Source organism: Prionailurus bengalensis, chromosome D3 (genome assembly GCF_016509475.1).
Source record: "Prionailurus bengalensis isolate Pbe53 chromosome D3, Fcat_Pben_1.1_paternal_pri, whole genome shotgun sequence".
Lineage (NCBI taxonomy): Eukaryota > Metazoa > Chordata > Mammalia > Carnivora > Felidae > Prionailurus > Prionailurus bengalensis.
Window position 1 is genome coordinate 9,733,842 of NC_057356.1, and position 19,558 is coordinate 9,753,399.

The 19,558-nt window shown below is 38.9% G+C and overlaps 1 protein-coding gene across 1 annotated transcript in view; it reads right to left on the reverse strand.

Moving 5' to 3' along the window:
* Positions 1–1,951: 1,951 nt before the first annotated feature.
* NAA25 (N-alpha-acetyltransferase 25, NatB auxiliary subunit) overlaps positions 1,952–19,558 on the reverse strand; it is an 80,302-nt gene continuing 62,695 nt past the window's right edge. The window contains exons 21-24 of the mRNA XM_043557641.1: positions 14,118–14,215; positions 12,928–13,038; positions 8,390–8,536; positions 1,952–4,971 (exon numbers count right to left, since the gene is read on the reverse strand). Of these exons, the coding sequence (XP_043413576.1) occupies positions 4,849–4,971; positions 8,390–8,536; positions 12,928–13,038; positions 14,118–14,215 (479 nt within the window). The 3' untranslated portion in view covers positions 1,952–4,848. The remainder of the gene's footprint in view (positions 4,972–8,389; positions 8,537–12,927; positions 13,039–14,117; positions 14,216–19,558) is intronic.

The window sequence follows — 19,558 nt, forward strand, 5'->3', positions numbered from 1 at the left end:
TAATTTACATCCAAATCAGTTAGCATAGAGTACAATTATTTCAGTAGATTCCTTAGTGCCCCTTACCCATTTAGCCCATCCCCCTCCCACAACCACTCCAGTAACCCTGTTTGTTCTCCATATTTGAGTCTCTTCTGTTTTGTCCCCCTCCCTGTTTTTACTTAAAGTCCTCATATGAATGAAGTCATATGATATTTGTATTTCTCTAATTTCACTTAGCATAACACCCTCTAGTTCCATCCCCATAGTTGCAAATGGCAAGATTCCATTCTTTTTGATTGCCGAGTAATACCCCATTGTATATATATACCACATCTTCTTTATCCATTCATCCATTGATGGACATTTGGGCTCTTTCCATACTTTGGCTATTGTTGGTAGTGCTGCTATAAACATGGGGGTGCATATGTCCCTCTGAAACAGCATACCTGTATCCCTTGGATAAATACCTAGTAGTACAATTGCTGGGTGGTAGGGTAGTTCTATTTTTAGTTTTTTGAGGAACCTCCATACTGTTTTCCAGAGTGGCTGCACCAGCTTACATTCCCACCACGAATAATTTTTATAAATATTTGGCTCATGGTTGCTTACCTTCCAGTTATTACTATGAAATACATCTCTGCATCGAGGCAGTGACAGCATCTAAAAAAAAAAGAACAAGAAAAAAGTATAAACCTGAGCCCACCTCTTAGGTAAGGTTGAAAGTGGCAGTGAGGTATATCCAATTACACACCTTTCGTTAAAAGGGAGACAGCAGGGGCACCTGGGTGGCTCAGTCGGTTAAGCGTCCGACTTCGGCTCAGGTCATAATCTCACAGTCCGTGAGTTCGAGCCCCGTGTCAGGCTCTGTGCTGACAGCTCAGAGCCTGGAGCCTGTTTCAGATTCTGTGTCTCCCTCTCTCTGTGACCCTCCCCCGTTCATGCTCTGTCTCTCCCTGTCTCAAAAATAAATAAACGTTAAAAAAAAAAAAATTAAAAAAAAAAAGGGGAGACAGCATCGGGATGGAGTAGCAGGCGAAAACATTTTTCTCAGGGCCCAGACAAGGGCATTTAATATTACTGGACACAAAGGAAACTAGGAGCTCCTCTTTCCACTGTATTGTCAGTGTGTGTCAACTTTGAATCCCAGCCTGTGGGCCCAAGTGCTTGGATAAATCATGTCCTCAGTTTGCCTGAAATCTTCTACTAACTTCCCGCTAACTTTAGAAATCTCATTCCTTCCCCTGACTAAAAAGTTCTGATTGCTCTGGATCCCGCTGCCCCCAACTGTATTTTCTATCTCAGTTCCTTCCCCTTTCCATTCCTTTAAACCCAGCACTTGAGCCCATTTTTTCCCCCCAGTCATTGAAACATGCTCAGTAGTTCCTGCCATGGGGCCTCTCCACTTGGGTTCCCTTTTTGGTGGCTGACTCTTCATCAGTCGGGTCAGAGGGCTCTACTCATGATTCAGGTTATCACATATCCTGACTTACTTAAAACAGGGCTTACAAACTAAGGTTTATATTTCTTATCTTCTCCCCCACCTTGGCCACTAACTGGGACATATGCTATCATTTACCATTCTATCAACACAGCCTAAAGTGGAACCTGGCACATTGTAAAGAAGCATTCAATTCATATATGCTGAATTCATGAATGCTAGCATGAGGTACTATTTTTAAACAAAAAGACTAGTAGCCTTGAAATAAAAATTTTAACTTCACAAATATTACAATTTTGCCGAGGAATGTAACTCTCAGTACAAAACTGAGATGAATTACACCATTTAAAAGGTTGTGGCTTCAGGGCACCTGTAAGTCAGTGGAACATGTGACTCTTGATTTCAGGGTTGTGAGTTCAAGCCCCACGTTGGGTATAGAGATTACTTAAAATCTTAAAAAAAAAAAAAAAAAAAAAAAAAAGTTGTAGCTTCTAGGAATCTGAACAGAAATGACCCAGGCAGATAGGCAACTTAAGATGGAAGTGTTTATATAAATTAACCCATCTAGTTTAATTTGCTATGTATGCTTCACGTAGTACTGAAGAAGGAATATATACTTCCCATATTAATAAATGACATCAAATAAGTAGGAAGAGTTTCAATAACAAGGCCATAGATACATTGAAACCCCTTTTTATATTAAAAGTTTAAATGAAAGACAAATCCAGGTTGAACATAGTGATTGCAAAATATAATGCAATTTTGAACAATTAAAATTATGAAAATATACAAAATTGATGGGCAACACAGCTAGGCATTTGTACATTTTCCATTATGTGGAGGACACTAAAAATTTCTCTATGTTTTATCCACATCAGATAAATGATTTAAACCAAATGTTTGCTTTGGAGAGTCTTAACTTAGGATCTCAGTAGTATAAAAAGCAGTAATTTTTCAGTCTGTAAACAGTAGTCGTGTTTTTTCTTTTTTTAAATATCAATTTACCACACAAAAACAAACACAACAACAACAAAAAAAAACCCACACAAACCAAAAACAGCAGCAGCAGCAATGGGTTATTTGGGAATTCTCTTCAAATACCAATGACATACAATTGCTGGAGAGGGTGCTTTTTACTCATGTAAGAATATATATATATATATATTTTTTTTAACTGTACACAATTTATAGTGCATAACAGTTTCCAAAAGAACAGATCAATAAAAGATATTGGCCATTTCTGCATAATTTCATTCTTTTTACAATTATCTCAAAATGTAAGAGGTTGGATCTAATTGAAATGCTACATTTAGTAGGAAAATCAGCAAGTAACAAAAGAAGCATAACCTCGACGTAACATTATTTGTCACTAAAACCAGTAGAGGTCCCAGGTGCCCCTAGGCAAAAGACTAGTTAGGTAGACCACTGGAGTCAAGCACTGTCCCTGAGGACCAAAGCCAGCTCACTGAGCACACATATGCTAGATTGACCATGGTCAGTTAATAGACTTGTTTCATAGAGCATTTCTATTTCTATGTACAGTATTTTTGGATATTCAAAGAAGCATCATTTCAAGAACACATGTCATACACACATCCCCCACCCCCATACACACACCAAGTTCCATCTAAATAGGCAATAGTTTTACAAAATTATGATATGTTGTCCTTAAATTAGATTTGGAATCAATTAGAACTTTCAGTTCATCTTGTTCAAGGCAGTTCTTCCTTTTGGGATGGGGTATGACGGCTGTGGATACCAACTTAGATCAAAAAATAACTTCTTGAAACTACTTGATGGACTAGGATTTCCAGCAAGTCTTATTTTGAACAGATAATTTTGTAATTTTCTAAAAAATTTCCTTGGAAGTTTAAACAGTTATTTATCATCCTATCAAATTGTGAATCTAAGAAAGTCAAGATGAGGGGACAAAATACAATTGTTTTGCATACAGAGATTTTCCGAGCTCTCTTTTGTTGCTTTTAAAAGAAAAAAAGTATCACGTTTCACTGGAGAAGCATTGGAAATGACCTGTAAGGTCGGCAAGACCAATCAGTCCTCCATCAGATGCTTGAATTTCCTCATCAAACTCATGTCTTTGCTCTTACAGAATTATTAACTTAACGGTATTTGAGTAACAAAGACCAAAAACAGAAGCACAGATTCAAACACAAAAACTTATCAAAGTAATTGTATAAACTGTATAACATTTTCAAGAGCAATGTTTATCTTTTCTGTCAGACCGACCTCTGAAGCTACAGTCTTGGGGAGCTCCAGGTGTACAATGTAAACACCACCCTGGTGCAATTCTCAAGTTTGAAGAAAGCAGACTGAAAGTCAAACCCAATGGATAACATTTCTTTTGCCAGCCTAAAACTTAAAACCTAGATTAAGTCCATAATATACATTCCTTCCTTCCTTCCTCCCCAAACTCCCCACTTAAAAAACACTTAAGTATTAAATCTTTATTTTCAAGCATATATATATGTGTATATATATATATACACATATATATATGCTTGAAAATATATATGTAAAAGCATATACATATATATATATCTCACAAAACCAATGACACTGGTATTAGACTCGCCTGCATAAATTATGTACACCTCTCTTCTTTAAAAGTGATTCCCATCTTTCCCAAAGATGGATGAAAGACAGCAAGCTAGTACTCAGCAGGCCCATAAGTGGCCTGCACTGCTTTCCCCTCCATACAGCTGTAAGTTAACACAAGCCTATTTGTGATTTAACTCTCACAGGAGCTAGGATGGGGATGTCTTGGCTATTAGACTATTAAGCCAAACACTTGAGTGCCTGTGGTCTTCTGAGGGGCACCCTTCACTGACAGGTGCCTATGCCAAATTTCATCTGAGGCCCTTCGGGGTACCTGCTTTGGATTCTGTGGGAGCAAAACAGCTGAGGAAACCTCAAAACTAAACTAATGTGGAAAGGAAAGAGGGCCTGCTCCCAGCCATGGTCCCCCTCCACTGCTTTCTGCTTCCTAAGGCTCAAGAACCAGACCAAACACCCACTGCTATAATGGTAGGGCCATTCAGCTGCTCTGAGGTCAATGCTTTATGCTTAGTTTCTATTGCTGCTTTTATAGGACACCCCCCCCCCCACCAGATGTTTCTGGCGATGGAAGGAAAGAAGAAAAGTGGGGTTCTCTTGTGGCTGCCATATGCATATGAACATGTATAAAAAGTGGTCAAACCCAGATAAGGGTCCTGCTTCCGGTTTATATACAATAATTTAATCAGTTGTATACATTTAATACCTAAAAAATTAATTCACAATCAAAGTCCTTCATGCATTTTATGAGGAAGTTCTGGATTAAAATGATGGTCAACCAGATGTCGCTTTTGCCTGGGAAGATGATGTCATTTTCTGCTGCAGAGTCATTGATGCCTGTGGTTCACACTTGCTTAAATTTTTAGTTTCTTTGTGGTCTCCAGTCTTTTCTTCAGCAGCTCACCAATTTCCAGAAGTGAGTGTAGATAACTGCTCTGCACCTTCCCTTGCACAGTCTTTGAAAATTTTTTCTCTTCCTACAAACGAGACAAGAATTAGTGGTCTTGCTCTGAAAGCATTCTCCCAGATTACAGTTCCTCTCACAGATGTTAAAACTACCAATGGCGCTCCTGGATGGCTCTGTTGGTAGAGCATCAGACTTCTGCTCAGGTCATGGTCTTGCGGTTTGTGAGTCTGAGCCCTGCATCGGGCTCACTGCTATCAGCACAGAGCCTACTTCGGATCCTCTGCCCCCTCTCTCTGCCTCTCTGCCACTTATGCACTCTCTCTCAAAAATAAATAAACATTAAAAAAAAAATTACCATTACCTTTGGTCTCATGGCAAGCTTCATCAGAATACAGTGGATCATTTTCAGTTTCAAAAAATGCAAAGAAGGCTAAAGCTCATCAGAGATGTACATTTTTCCATGTGATTGTTCACTAACGCTATTACTTTAGCTTTACTTTTTTTTTAATTTTTAATGTTTATTTATTTTTGAGGGAGAGAAACAGAGTGTGAGTGAGGGAGGAGCAGAAAGAGAGGGAGACGCAGAATCTGAAGCAGGCTGTAGGATCTGAGGTGTCAGCACAGAGCCTGACATAGGGCTCTAACTCATGAACTGTGAGATCATGACCTAAGCCAAAGTCAGATGCTTAACTGACTAAGCCACCCAGGAGCCTCTAGCATTATTATTCTTTTAATTCTTCCATCAGTATTCTCTGTTTTAATTATACAAAGTGAAAAAACTGAGATTTCTGATAATTATCTTTCATATAGAAAAAAGGTAGAAAATTTATTACTAAGTAGTTTGAACATAAAATCACTAATATTTTGTTATGGGCTATACAAAATGGAAACATTAATATTTCTGATTATTTCATCAGAAAACAAAAATGGAAATTTATTATTAATTTGGACATTATCATACCCACTTCTTAAAAGCATCAAATTTACCTCTGCCACCTTTTCTAGCAATAATATTGATAGGTCTCCCTCTATATTGACAAAGTCCATTGGTTCCACAGACCAAACAGCTTTAAAAAAAAAAAAAAAAAAAAAAAAAAAAGAACAAAGCTTTCTGAGACCTACTCAAATATGTGAGTTAAATACTTGCTGCACATTTTACAAAAAATAAAGGGATGGAATGTTCAAACAGAGAAAAAAGGAGGCTGGCTAAGAACTAATCAGGCTTCGGGGCGCCTGGGTGGCGCAGTCGGTTAAGCGTCCGACTGCAGCCAGGTCACGATCTCGCAGTCCGTGAGTTCGAGCCCCGCGTCGGGCTCTGGGCTGATGGCTCAGAGCCTGGAGCCTGTTTCCGATTCTGTGTCTCCCTCTCTCTCTGCCCCTCCCCCGTTCATGCTCTGTCTCTCTCTGTCCCCAAAATAAATAAACGTTGAAAAAAAAAATTAAAAAAAAAAAAAAAAGAACTAATCAGGCTTACATGAAATTGGCAGTATTGCAAAACCCTGAAGAAATCAGGTAAGCATACCTTATAGCCAAATACTACTACTACTCGAGACCTAATCTATCTTGGAAGTACACATGTGCCTAAGAGAAGGTATACAAAATACATTTCATTCAATACTGTAGTAAAAGTAAATATATATAAACAACTTAAGGGGCACCTGGGTGGTTTAGTCAGTTAAGTGTCTACCTCTTGATCTGGGTTCAGGTCATGATCTCACAGTTGTGAGATCAAGACCCATGCTGGGTGTGGAGATTGCTTGAGAGTCTCCCTCTTCCTCTGCCCCTCCCCTACTTGCTCTCATGTGCTCCCTCTCTCTCTCAAAAAAACAAAAAAACTAAAATATCCAATGGCTATGATCCACTCATATTTGAATGTCATACAGTTGTTTAAAAGAACAAAACTGATGTATATGCATTAGCCTTAACAAATCTCTTGAATATAAGGTTAAGTGGAAAAAAAAGCCAAGTTTCAGAATAAAACAATGTATCATTTACTTTCAAAAACCTAACAGCTATTAGCGTATATTTTAAGGTTACATTAAAAGGTCTAGGCACAGACCAGTTTCAGTGGATACCCCTACGGAAGAGGAAAAGAACCAGGACTGGAGATGGTAGTCCAGAGGCCTTATGGATAGTTGTTTCAAGTTTAGAAAGAAAAGAAGGAAAGAGGGACGCCCGGGTGGCTCAGTCTGTTAAGTGGCCAACTTTGACTCGGGTCATGATCTTACGGTTCATGAGTTCGAGCCCCACGTGGGCTCTGTGTTGACAGCTCAGAGCCTGCTTCCGATTCTGTGTCTCCCTCTCTCTGGCCCTCCCCTTATCACACTCTATGTCTCTCTCTCTCTCTCTCTCTCAAAAATAAATACATTAAAAAATAAAGAATAAAGAAGTAAACCTACTGGAAACTGAATTAAAAAAAAATTTGTTTTTACCCAAAATATAAATAGCACTATATGGATCCTATATTTGGTGGCTGATGCTGCTCAGTATATGTATCATGACTTCAACAAAAATAGGCAATATAAGGCCATTATTATTTTGCTCACTATAATCCTATAAAATAGCTATTATGATTTTCATTATACAGATAAAGAAACTGAGGCCCAGAGAGGGTAAGCGACTTTCCCAAGGTCAAAAGATGAGGACAGAGTCAAGGCTCGACAAATCTAAAGTAGCCCAAAGTTAAAGATAACCTTTAGAATACTCAAAATGAGGGGCGCCTGGGTGGCTCAGTTGGTTAAGCGTCCGACTTCAGCTCAGGTCATGATCTCGCGGTCCGTGAGTTCGAGCCCCACGTCGGGCTCTGTGCTGACAGCTCAGAGTCCAGAGCCTGTTTCAGATTCTGTGTCTCCCTCTCTCTCTGACCCTCCCCCATTCATGCTCTTTCTCTGTCTCAAAAATAAATAAACAGTAAGAAAAAAAAAAATTAAAAAAAAATAGAATACTCAAAATGATCAATCTTATTCCTCATGTCAGAGGGCAGACAGATCCTTTAACAACAACCACACAACCATCAACAGTGGCCTGCTGTGCCTATCATCTTTGTAGCGGACAGTCCTTCCCACATACCATGTGTTCTAGCTCTGCCAACGGACTCATGGTGCCCCACACAATTTACCTTTCTGCCTCTGCTCTGTGCCTTCTGTTTCAGATTCCTTTCATCCATTCCAGTCTGCCTACTGAAAACTTACTAATCCTTAAATGTCCCCTCTCCAGTGAGACTCTTGCTGGCCCGTTCAATTTCTGTGCGTATATCAGATCTCCAATTTAAAGTAGTTTTTGAATATATCTCTCTAAAGCCAGGTTTTTCGATCACTGTATTTCTATGAGCATTTACCCAACAACAGCGAGCTCAATAAAACTGTATTTATCTGCTTATTAACATTCTCAAAGATACCCAGCAAAGCCCAACCACATGAAGCAATGTGACATTCTTTCAAGTTTGTGACCTTTAAGATTATTATTGCTGATCGCCTACAGTCTCTTACCAGCGAGAGAGAAGTATCTTCTAAAATAAGTTCTTCAAGTTTAAGTGCAATTAGATGTGTTTCAAGCCCTTTAATGTGATCCACAACATTGGAAATTAAAGTCTGAAGCCCAGTAACGTAGTCTTGGAAACTGGTAAAGATTGGTGGCTGGAAAAAAGATTTTTTAAAAGATGAAAAATTATCAAACATATTTCCTTCACTCATATCACATAAGCTATATTAACTTCATGCTATAGTTTTACTTAATGCTATAAACAGTAACAGGGATGGATACAGTTTTGGATATTAAGACAGTCTCTCTAAAGCAAGGTAAATTTAATTGGCACCAAATAATGCTAATTCAGAAACAATGACAAGCATTTTTTTAAATGGGGAACTAGAGATGGAAAAACCAACAGAAAATATCTTAGTTGGTTATTACTCAATTTCAGGCTGGTACTCTTCTGGAACACTAAAGAAGATGAAAGAAACCAAAACTTCATTTCTCTATATGTCACTGAGATTTCCTCTAATGTTAACAACAGAAATAAGAGTTTTCTAAGTTCTAATAGAAAACATAATGGGAGACAACAGCCAAGAAAATTCTGAAAAAGAATGGTTATGTAGAATTTGCCCTCATATATATTAGAGTAGATCATAAAGTTACATGAAATCCAGATATTATGGATATATAAGTAAGGTGATAAAAAAGTGAAAAGAAACAGGTCCTAAGATAAAACTGAAGAATGTAAGGGAATTTAAATGAATTTAAGGGATGCCTGGGTGGCTCAGTCAGTTAAGCAGCCAGCTCTTGGTTTTGGCCCAGGTCATTATCCCAGAGTCATGGGTTTGAGCACCACATGACGGCTCCAAGCTGAGAATGGAGCCTGCTTGGGATTCTCAATCTCTCTCTCTCTCTCTCTCTCTCTCTCTCTCTGCCGCTTCCCTACTTGCACACACATGTGAGCTCTCACTCTCAAAACAAAACAACAAAAAAAACCCCACATAAAATAATAACAAATAATAAATAAAAATAAATCAATAATAAAACAAAACAGGGGTACCTGGCTGGCTCAGTTAGTAGAGCATGTGACTCTTGATCTCAGGGTTGTAAGTTTGAGCTCCACACTGGGTATAAAGATTACTTAAAAATAACATCTTTTAAAAAATAAATTAAGTGAATTAAATAAATAGTTAAGTACCAAAATAAATTCCAGGTTGATTTAAACTTAACTTTAAAAAATCCACCAAAGTACCAGAAGAAAATTTAGGTAATGGTTCGTGTAATCATAAACTGAAAAGGCCTTTCTAAACATTACATCAAGCTAAGAACTATTTAAAAAAATATTTTTAGGGGTGCTGAGTGGCTCAGTGGGTTAAGCATCTGACTTTGGCTCAGGTTATGATCTCACAGCTTGGAAGTTCCAGCCTGTGTGGAGCTTTGTGCTAACACCTCAGAGCCTGGAGCCTGCTTCAGATCCTGTCTCTGTCTCTCTCTCTCTGTGCCCCTCCCCTGCTCACACACTGTCTCTCTCTCTCTCCTTCTCTCTCTCTCTCTCTCAAATATAAACATGAAATATATATATATATATATATATATATATATATATATATATATATATATATATAATTACTATGTTGACCAAAAAAACTACTCAAAAGACAAATGAAAAGAAAAATTTGCATCATATAGGATATAGAGTAACATTATTAAGACCTGAATAGCTCAAAACACATCAAGAGAAAAAATATTACTACCACAACAGGAAATCTGGGCAAAAAGATGAACAGAAAAGACATCAAAGAAATCCCAGAAACATGACAAAATTCAAAAATCAGACAAACACAAGAAACCTGGCCAATCAATTAGTAAGGCTAACTTTTGACTCAAGAAGTTTTCCTTGCAGGTTCAACATTTTTTCTTTTTTTAAAGTAAACTCTACACCCAATGTGGGGCTTGAACTCACAATCCTGAGATCAAGAGTCATGCATTCCTCCAACTGAGCCAGTCAGGCACTGCCCCACCCCCTCAACCCTCCACTCAATTTTTTAAAATGCAAATGAGAAAACAGGGAATACCAATGTTTCATCATATAACCATTTAAAGTAATGAGATACATCTACGTATCTCCTGAAGAGATGCCCAGATAGCCTGTTAAATGAAAACAAACACAGACAAGTTGCAGAACCTCCCATAGAGCATAATTCTGGTTTGTTTGCAGTGGCAATTAGTGGTTGGTGGGAATATGGGTGGCCTTCATTTTATTCACACCTTTAGGTTACTTTGATGATCAGAAATATACGAAAGCTATTCTCATTTTTAGAAACTAGAAAAGAAATAACTATAACCCACCCTCCATCCCAATCCAAATACGAAAAAGCTATTTGACACAGTTGAAGAGCACAGGCTTTCATTAGAAAAGAAAGTAACAGAGCAACTCTGTTCTATGCCATCAAACTTAACACTCATGATATGTTAAATTACATTGGAAAAAAAAAGGGCAGGTTTCTTCATTACATCCTGCTCCAAATAGAACTACCCTTTGTTTCTGAATGAATAGAAACATCCAGCAAAGCAGTGTCAAATCTAAAGAATTCCTGAATTGTTACTGAATTATGCAGGAAGTCAAAATTAGTACTAAAACCATCAACATTAAAAAAAAAATCAACATTTTCAAATGACAATGGTTGCTATGTTGCTACAGTGAACAAAAATCTCCCACCTAGGATAAATGCAAACATTAATAAAATAGCATATCCTGCACAGAATGAATCCTAAATAATTTTCCTTATGAAAAGGATAAAATTTATATTAATGTTTTACACATTCAAAAACTAAATCAATCAAGATGGGAAGACACTACAAAACTGAATAGAAAGAGAAATAAATGAACTTTATTTATATCACACTAATAATCTCAGTTTTTAATTCCAGTGTTTCTGCAGAGTACTGCAACTGTCTATATTAACTGGAACATATTCTTTTTTAAAAAATATTTATTTATAGGTACCTGGGTGGCTCAGTCGGTGGAGTGTTCGACTTTGGCTCAGGTCATGATCTCATGGTCTGTGTGTTCAAGTCCCAGGCTCTGTGCTGACAGCTCAGAGCCTGGAGCCTGCTTCTGATTTTGTGTCCCCCTTTCTCTCTGCCCCTCCCCCACTCATTCTCATACTCATTCTCATTCTCATTCTCTGTCTCTCTCTCTCTCTCAAATAAAAACATTAAAAAAAAATTTTTTTAAAGGTTGATACTCAAGCGTGGCTCAGTCCGTTGAACATCTGACTCTTGACTTCAGCTCAGGTCATGATCTCATGGTTCATAGGATCGAGCCCATCATTGGACTAGGATTCTCTCTCCCCCTCCCCCGCTTCTGTGTGCTCCCACGCATGCTCATTCTCTCTCGCTCTCTTTCTCTCTCTCCCCCTCTCTCCCTCAAAATAAATATTTAAAAAGCAAAGAAAAAAGAATGATATTCAAATAGATGGTGATACTTAAAAATATACATACAAATATATATATGAATGGCTGTGGGACAGCTCTACCAAAAATGCCAACCAATACATGATAAAAGGATTGACAGAATTTTAAAAATCACCCGTGTGGAACCATAACTTTAATAAATGATTATGCAAGTTAGACTTAACAGATGTTAAAACCAGCAGATGAAAGGCTGGCAGGTAATAGGATATTCACGATCTCAAATTGTCCCACGGATGACTTATTAATCACAGGGTGGGAAAGGCACCTTTACAATGAAGAAATCCATAGACACTTCCTTTATCAAATAATTTCATCTGAGATCACCAATAATGGGACTTAACAACATGAGTGCCCCCTGACTTAATTTGCTAAAAAGGAAACAGCATCTATATTTAACCTAAACCCAAGGAAACAATAAGCCAAATTCAGATTGTAAGACATTCTACCAAAAACTGAGCTAGACTGTTGAACAATAAAGATAAACAAAAGACTAACGAAGTTGAAAGGGGTAAAAAGACATGGTAACTAAAAGCCGTATCATATACTTAATAGGATCCCAGTATTTTGAAAAGGACTATAATAAAGAACACAATTGGGTAAGTGGGGAAATCTGAATACAGACATTATAACAGGATTGCATCAGTATTAAATGTCTTAGGTATGAAAATTTCTTCAGTACTGTGATTCTGTAGGAGACTGTATCACAGTCTGTACTTTTCTTTTAAACGGTTCAACAAACAAGAGGTTGGGACAGATGACAGAATGAGAGAAAGATAAAGGAGATGTGGCAAATGTGGAAATTAAGACATTTCTAAGTTATAAATAAGCCAAGAAAGAAATCATAATTAAAATCAGAAAATATTTTGGGTGTGGTGTTAACAAGTGTCAAGTAAGGATATCTGAGTGTTATCATGCTGGTCTTTAAGCTTTTCTGTAGGTGTGTAATTTAAAAAAAGAAAAAAAAAGCTTGACAGAGAAAATGAATGTACACAGGATCCTAAGGTCTCCTACTATATGCAGGAAAACAGTGAAAATTAAAAGCTGCACGCAGCCAAGTTGTTGTGTTTTCTGTTATTACCATGATGATGCTGGTTTCTTTTTTCTTCTTTTTCTTTTTCTGTAGATTTAATTTGTATGGTCGCAAGACACTCTCACAGTAACTGGACACCCAAAGGATAATAGAAATAGTCTGAAAGAGGAAAAACCGCAAATCCATCAATAACAGTTCAAAGTTATGAATTAAATAATCCTTGCCAATGGTGCTGTGCAAATCCCTTCAAGGTCTCCTCTAGCTCATTACAGATTAGAGTGATCAGATTCATTTCTACAATCACCACACAGACCCAGAAGACCTTCATCTGAATACTGCTCAGAATACTATGATTGCTTCAATCTTTAGCCTTCCTTCTAGCTGTCCCAGCTCTAAACCCATCCTCTACTCTATCCAGCTTCCTTTTAAATTTGTAGCAATTTATTAACATCTTTTTCACTCAAGTGAAAGGTCCAAATTCCTAGGCATGGAAGCCAAAGGTTCTTTACAATATGCCTCTCCTCACCCACTTCCCCGATTAAGATATTACCTCACCTGTAAATCTTAAACTTAAATATAAACAGAAATCTCCCTAGTTGGTCAGTACATTTCTTCTTTGTCGTAACTTAGGTGTTTACACCTATGCTTCTTCTCTGCTACAGAGTGTGCATGTACATATACATGCAGTTATTACTGATTTGTTCAGAGGCTTATACGCTTACACTGTGCCAGTTACCAGAACAGACTAGGAGGAGGAAAATAAACGTGACAAAAATAAGATAATGGATTATACGTGTTTGTAATCCTTCTCTTCTCTCTGGTTAAAAAAGAGGCGAGAGTTTTGCTAAATCAGCGCCCAGATTCTCCTTCACAATGCAGAATCTTAGTAATTGGTAATAGCAACAAATTTAAAAAGCTAGTGGAATTAACTTAAAGTACGTAATAGTTAAGTCAAAAAAGAAAACAAACAGAGAACAGACAGATTTGGAGTGAATCTGAGGACTTTTTAAACATTGGTAAAGCAAATTACAAGTTTTATTCATTATCAACAAAACCTTCCTGGTATGCTTGGACGGAGTGCGTTCAAAAAAATGATTTAAACTGCTTTTCAGTTAACAAAAGGTGGGGGCGAGATATTAAATTACAGGTATAAGGTGCCTATTTACCTGTTCATTTTTTAAAAATTACTCCTTCACTCTAAGGAAAATCAAGTTTTTCTGGAAGGGAACAAAACATACCTCAACAAAGAAGACTAGATTCTCTAAAAGAGCAGGATGCGTTTTCAAGTTACCATCTTTTACTTCTAAGAGGTCACCTTTACATTTACTGAAGACATCTGAAAACAAAAATATTTTATTGTTTTATATAGCTTTTGTTTCAATGCTATTTTTTAGAAACACAATATACACTCTAAGAAAGAATAAGCAAATATAGTAAATATAAAAGCTTAATCCAGAAGCTTTTCTCCCCCACGTGAACCAAACAACAAAGAATATCTATTTTAAGCTTTTTTTTTTTTTATGATTTTATTTTTAAGTAATCTCTATATCCAAGGTGGGGCTCAAACTCACAACCGCAAGATCAAGAGTTGCATGTTCTACCAACTGAGCCAGCAAAGCGCCCCTATTTTAAGCTCTTTAAAAAGCCATGTAACTACTGCTCTGTTGTCTTCAAAATATAAAAAGTAGCCTTATAAACTATATGTTCTAGAGTCTAAACACCAGCTAGCCTTTCCACAAACAGACCGTTGTCACAATAAAATTAAGACTCCAAGTGAATGATATAGGAGAATGTGTGCCATTATGGACCAAAAGACCAAAGTGCATGGTAGAAATTCACCTTCATAATAAATACTACATTTTATTCTCAGGATCTTGATCTTTTAATTATCATTCTGCATTTGGGCAATAAAATAATAGACCACTTAGGTTCTTGAAAAGAAAGACCCTCAGATTTAAAATACATATATATGCATGGGGCTCCTTGCTGGCTCAGTCCCATTGAGCTTCCAACTTCTGGTTTCGGCTCAGGTCATCATCTCACAGTTCATGGGTTCCAGCCCCATGACGGGCTTCACACTCACAGGATGGGAACCTGCTTGGGATTCTTTCTCCCTCTCTCTCTGCCCCTCCCCTCGCTTGTGCACATGCACTCCTCTCTCTCAAAATAAACTAATAACAAAAAGAGGTTCCTCTTTTTGTTTTTAAAAAAGTAAAGGGGGAGAAGATGGTGGCGTAGGAGGACGCTGGGCTCACCGCATCCTGTGGATCACTTAGATTCCACCCACACCTGCCTAAATAACCCAGAAAACCGCAGGAAGACTAGATAAATGGATTCTCTGGAGCCAAGCGCAGATGAAAGGACCACGGAAGAGGGTAGGAAGGGCGGCGAGGCGGTGCGCGCTACATGGACTGCCGGGAGGGAGCCGGGGCGGAGGGGCAGCCCGCCAACCAAGCAGAGGCCCCGAGTCTGGCTGGCAAAAGCAGAGGGGCCGGACGGAGTGTGTTCTCACAGCGAGCGAGCGGGACTTAACATCTGGGAGGTTATAAGTTAACAGCTCTGCTCAGAGAGCGGGAGGGCTGGAGGACAACGGGAGGGAGAGTTGTTGAGCCCCGGACGACAGAGCTCAGCTTGGCGGGGAACAAAGGCGCTTGCCAGCGCCATCTCCCTCGCCCATCCCCCAGCCAAAATCCCAAAGGGAACCAGTTCCTGTCGGGGAACTTGCTTGCACCCTGCAAACACCCAATGCTGTGCTCCTGTGGATCCACCCCTCTGGCGGCAGCGGGTCTGACTCCCTCCCGGTGCCGCAGGGCACCTCCCGAAGCGGATCACCAAAGGATAAGCAAGCTGAGCCTGCCCCTCCCGCCCCCATGCACCTTGCCAATCCACCCCAGCTAATACGCCAAATCCCCAGCACCACAAGCCTGGCAGTGTGCAAGTAGCCCAGACGGGCCACATCACCCCACGGTGAATCCCGCCCCTAGGAGAGGGGAAGAGAAGGTACACACCAGTCTGACTGTGGCCCCAGCGGTAGGCTGGGAGCAGACATCAGGTCAGACTGCGGCCCCGCCCACCAACCCAAGTTATTCAAGACAGCACAGGGGAAGTGCCCTGCAGTCCCGCACCACTCCAGGGACTATCCAAAATGACGAAAGGGAAGAATTCCCCTCAAAAGAATCTCCAGGAAATAACAACAGCTAACGAACTGATCAAAAAGGATTTAAACAATGTAACAGAAAGTGAATTTAGAATAATAGTCATAAAATTAATCGCTGGGCTTGAAAACAGTATACAGGACAGCAGAGAATCTATTGCTACAGAGAACAAGGGACTAAGGAACAGCCAAGAGGAGCTAAAAAATGCTATAAATGGGCTGCAAAATAAAATGGAGACAACCACGGCTCGGATTGAAGAGGCAGAGGAGAGAATAGGGGAACTAGAAGGTAAAATTATGGAAAAAGAGGAAGCTGAGAAAAAGAGACATAAAAAAATCCAGGAGTATGAGGGGAAAATTAGAGAACTAAGTGATGCACTAAAGAAAAATAATCGGGCGCCTAGGTGGCTCAGTCGGTTAAGCGTCCGACTTCAGCTCAGGTCATGATCTCACGGTCCGTGAGTTCGAGCCCCACGTCGGGCTCTGTGCTGACAGCTCAGAGCCTGAAGCCCATTTCAGATTCTGTGTCTCCCTCTCTCTCTGCCCCTCCCCTGTTCATACTCTCTCTCTGTCTCAAAAAAATAAATGTTAAAAAAATTAAAAAAAAAAAAAGAAAAATAAAAATAATCTATGCATAATTGGTATTCCAGAGGAGGAAGAGAGAGGGAAAGGTGCTGAAGGTGTACTTGAAGAAATAATAGCTGACAACTTCCCTGATCTGGGGAAGGAAAAAGGCTTTGAAATCCAAGAGGCAGAGAGAGAACTCCCTTCAGAGGTAACTTGAATCGATCTTCTGCACAACATATCATAGTGAAACTGGCAAAATACAAGGATAAAGAGAAAATTCTGAAAGCAGCTATCTGAAAGGGATAAATGTGCTCTAACATATAAAGGGAAACCTAGGGGCGCCTGGGTGGCGCAGTCGGTTAAGCATCCGACTTCAGCCAGGTCACGATCTCGCGGTCCGGGAGTTCGAGCCCCGCGTCAGGCTCTGGGCTGATGGCTCAGAGCCTGGAACCTGTTTCCGATTCTGTGTCTCCCTCTCTCTCTGCCCCTCCCCCGTTCATGCTCTGTCTCTCTCTGTCCCAAAAATAAATAAACGTTGAAAAAAAAAATTAAAAAATAAATAAATAAATAAATAAAGGGAGACCTATAAGACTTGTGACGGATCTCTCTACTGAAACTTGGCAGGCCAGAAAGGAATGGCAGGAAATCTTCAATGTGATGAACAGAAAAAATATGCAGCTGAGAATCCTTTAGCCAGCAAGTCTGTCATTTAGAATAGAAGGAGAGATAAAGGTGTTCCCAAACAAAAACTGAAGGAATTCGTCACCACTAAACCAGCCCTACAAGAGATCCCAAGGGGGATCCTGTGAGACAAAGTACCAGAGACATTGCTACAAGCATGAAACCTACAGACATCACAATGACTCTAAACCCATATCTTTCTATAATAACAATGAATGTAAATGGACTAAATGTGCCAACCAAAAGACATAGGGTATCAGAATGGATAAAAAAACAAGACCCATCTATTTGCTGTCTACAAGAGACTCATTTTAGACCTGAGGACACCTTCAGATGAAAGTGAGGGGATGGAGAACTATTTATCATGCTACTGGAAGTCAAAAGAAAGCTGGAGTAGCCATACTTATATCAGACAAACTAGACTTTAAATTAAAGGCTGTAATAAGAGATGGAGAAGGGTATTATATAATAATTACAGGGTCTATCCATCAGGAAGAGCTAACAATTATAAATGTCTATGCGCCGAATACAGGAGCCCCCAAATATATAAAACAATTGCTCACAAACATAAGCAACCTTATTGATGAGAATGTGGTAATCGCAGGGGACTTTAACACTCTATTTACAGAAATGGATAGACCATCTAGACACACGGTCAATAAAGAAACAAGGGCCCTGAATGATACAATGGATCAGATGGACTTGACAGATATATTTAGAACTCTGCATCCCAAAGCAACAGAATATACTTTCTTCTCAAGTGCACATGGAACATTCTCCAAGATCGATTACATACAGGGTCACAAAACAGCCCTTCATAAGTTTACAAGAATTGAGATCATACCATGCATACTTTCAGACCACAATGCTATGAAGCTTGAAATCAACTACAGGAAAAAGTCTGGAAAACCTCCAAAAGCATGGAGGTTAAAAAACACCCTACTAAAGAATGAATGGGTCAACCAGGTAATTAGAGAAGAAATTTAAAAATATATGGAAACAAACGAAAATGAAAATACAACAATCCAAATGCTGTGGGATGCAGCGAAGGCAGTCCTGAGAGGGAAATACATTGCAATCCAGGCCTATCTCAAGAAACGAGAAAAATCCCAAATATAAAATCTAACAGCACACCTAAAGGAAATAGAACCAGAACAGCAAAGGCAGCCTAAACCCAGCAGAAGAAGAGAAATAATAAAGATCAGAGCAGAAATAAACAATATAGAATCTAAAAAAACTGTAGAGCAGATCAATGAAACCAAGAGTTGGTTTTTTGAAAAAATAAACAAAATTGACAAACCTCTAGCCAGGCTTCTCAAAAAGAAAAGGGAGATGACCCAAATAGATAAAATCATAAATGAAAATGGAATTATTACAACCAATCCCTCAGAGATACAAACAATTATCAGGGAATACTATGAAAAATTATATGCCAACAAACTGGACAACCTGGAAGAAATGGACAAATTCCTCAACACCCACACACTTCCAAAACTCAAGCAGGAGGAAATAGAAAGCTTGAACAGACCCATAACCAGCAAGGAAATTGAATCGGTTATCAAAAATCTCCCAACAAATAAGAGTCCAGGACCAGATGGCTTCCCAGGGGAGTTCTACCAGACGTTTAAAACAGAGATGACACCTATCCTTCTCAAGCTATTCCAAAAAAAATAGAAAGGGAAGGAAAACTTCCAGACTCATTCTATGAAGCCAGTATTACTTTGATTCCTAAACCAGAGACCCAGTAAAAAAGAGAACTACAGGCCAATATCCCTGATGAATATGGATGCAAAAATCCTCAATAAGATACTAGCAAATCGAATTCAACAGCATATAAAAAGAATTATTCACCATGATCAAGTGGGATTCATTCCTGGGCTGCAGGGCTGGTTCCACATTCGCAATCAATCAACGTGATACATCACATTAATAAAAGAAAAGATAAGAACCATATGATCCTGTCAATCGATGCATAAAAAGCATTTGACAAAATTCAGCATCCTTTCTTAATAAAAACCTCGAGAAAGTCAGGATAGAAGGAACATACTTAAACATCATAAAAGCCATTTATGAAAAGCCCACAGCTAACATCATCCTCAATGGGGAAAAACTGACAGCTTTTTCCCTGAGATCAGGAACACGACAGGGATGTCCACTCTCACCGCTGTTGTTTAACATAGTGTTGGAAGTTCTAGCATCAGCAATCAGACAACAAAAGGAAATCAAGGGCATCAAAATTGGCAAAGATGAAGTTAAGCTTTCACTTTTTGCAGATGA